Source organism: Blastomyces gilchristii (assembly GCF_000003855.2).
Source record: "Blastomyces gilchristii SLH14081 genomic scaffold supercont1.2, whole genome shotgun sequence".
NCBI lineage: Eukaryota > Fungi > Ascomycota > Eurotiomycetes > Onygenales > Ajellomycetaceae > Blastomyces > Blastomyces gilchristii.
The window spans coordinates 5269573-5271963 of NW_003101681.1; the positions used below are offsets into that span (position 1 = coordinate 5269573).

Here is a 2391-nt window from a genome sequence, read left to right on the forward strand (position 1 = left end):
TGTTTTTAATTCTTTGTAAGAATATTATGTAAAATCCAGAGAAAAACACCTTACTTTTTCAAGAGAAGTAAAAAACTATTTCTAAGATCTTTTTTTTTGTATTAACTGCTGCAGAAGAATGAGATAGAAACTGCTAAGATATGTACTACTGTATATTCTCTATCAAGACTTTCCCTCTTCAGAGTCTTGATATTATAGAGAATATAAGTCTGTTTCTATATAATAATATAAATATTGTCAGTGAGATGTAGAGAAAATGATTATTTATATCTCAAAATAGAAGACTTTGTCAATGATTATATTAATATAGAGATAATTCTCAAATTCAATAGAAATCTAGTGTTGCTGTTCTCAATCCCTTGCAGAATCTATTGAATATTGAGATATTAAAACTAGATTTAATATATCTCACTGTGCAGGGATCAAAGACTCAGTCAGATCTTGAAGTATACTGATTTTATAGTTGTTGTATCTGCTGATTATGTATCAAGTACAGTTGCTGAGGTATCTTTTTGTACTTTTCTGTCAGGGATGAGCCAGATTGAGAGAGATGGTATGAGGGTGAGACTTGGTGTTGATGTCTAGATACACTGAAGACAGACCACAGAGGTTGCACTTCAGAAGTGGCTGTTGATTATGTGCTTGATATTATCGCCGAGGTATCTTTTTGTATTTTTCTGCTGGGGATGGGCCAGATTAGGAAGGGCGGTACGAGGGTGGGACTTGGCGTTGGTGTTTTGAAACATCAAAGATGGACAGGGTTTTCGCGGAGGTCGCTCCTCAGATATCTCCACAACTACAGATCAGGAATCTTCCAAAATCGAGAAGATTGGTGCATATGGCTAGGTCTCTTCACCTTACAATTTGTATGGCAATTTGGCCCGGGGTTGTGGTGTGGTAGGGGAGAATGGGGGATAATCCCACACAGGAGTTTCGAACGACGTCTGGTTCACATTTGGCTGGATAACTCCACCACCACACGGGGTATGCGGTCGGCGATGGGGTCAAAATGCTCGTATGATCGAGGGCTTTTCGATGGATCTATCGGCGGGTTCTTATTCGAAAAATCGAGCGAGTTCGTGGTGAAGCGGTTGTCTCTGATGGTGTGAAAATGAGAGTAATTTCTCAGAATAAACTGTGAAAGATGATCATTCTTTCAAAATCAGAATGAGACTGGGACTGAAGATCAAAATCAGTCTCATTCAGTTCATTCAGTGATTGCTTATATAATCAGAATTTGGTAATGATTATTGATAATGCTCATGAAATAACTAAATACATTCTTGTGCAAGTTTATTCTTCACTTTCTCATGAAAACTACACTTCTCTGATATACTGTGATCAGAGGTATTAAACTGTCTGATAATTTCATGTTTTACAATCATGAGTTTCTTGATTATTTCTTCTTATAATTGTTTCTAGTGATAGTAATAAATATCTTGACTTGAGTTAAACTTTTACTTCATTCTCACCTCTGCTAATGAAATTATCAGAATATCACATATCATCAGTGCAACAGTTAAATATATACTCTTAACAATTTTTCATAACTCTAGAATTGATTTGATGTGTAAATTTGTTGAATTATCTTGAAGATAGTGATCAAATTCAGTTTTATAAGTATGTAGTTTTGCCTGATTTTCAGTTGTAATCAATGTATGCAAGTTCTGTTTCAAAGTTAGTATTATAGTTCTATAAGATATGAAGTATTACTAAAGATTGTTACTTACTAGAGAATTGTATTTCACTGTCTTCATATCTTGAACATCTGCTCATTCAAATCTCTGATAGTTGACATTGTAGTAGTCTCAGACTAATTTAACATACAAGTCTCATTTCTTCTCTGTTCAATCTTGAGAAGTGTAAATGTTAACTTGATAGAAGAGATCTAGTAGAGCTGCTATAGCATAGTACTGTGTAAAAGATTGTTCAGTTTTGCTGTAGTAATATGTCAGTTTATTTCTTGCAGTATAATAGCCTGTGCTATAGCATTATCTCAGACTGAATTTCTTTTTGAGTGATTCAACTGCTTCTCAAGATGAGTAAATAAACTGTTATACACTTATCAGACTGACTGCAGTATTGATGTATGAGTGATTGAGACTGTCTTTATTATCTTATAAAACTGAAACAGTAAATCAATTACATATTTCAACTGAGTTCACTTCATATTAGAAAGTTTTAATATCTGAATCTTTTTCTAATCAGAGTGTTGCACTCAATGATCAATTGTCTGATACAATTGAAGAGTCTGAATAGTTATCTTATATATTAAACTTCACTATGTTCTAACATTCTGTATCATATTCAGTGATATGACTGATTTGTTTATTTATTAAATATTATAAAATTATTATTGTTATTTAGAGAAGATATAAATTATATTAGCAA

The 2391-nt window shown here is 33.2% G+C and overlaps 1 protein-coding gene across 1 annotated transcript; it reads left to right on the plus strand.

The window, feature by feature from the left end:
- Positions 1 to 618: 618 nt before the first annotated feature.
- BDBG_16387 (uncharacterized protein) lies at positions 619 to 1109 on the plus strand (the record flags this gene model as incomplete). The annotated part of the gene is made up of 1 exon (XM_031724348.1): positions 619 to 1109. Exon 1 carries the CDS (start codon positions 687 to 689, stop codon positions 1107 to 1109), a length of 423 nt encoding a protein of 140 aa, XP_031576503.1. The 5' UTR covers positions 619 to 686.
- Positions 1110 to 2391: the final 1282 nt, after the last annotated feature.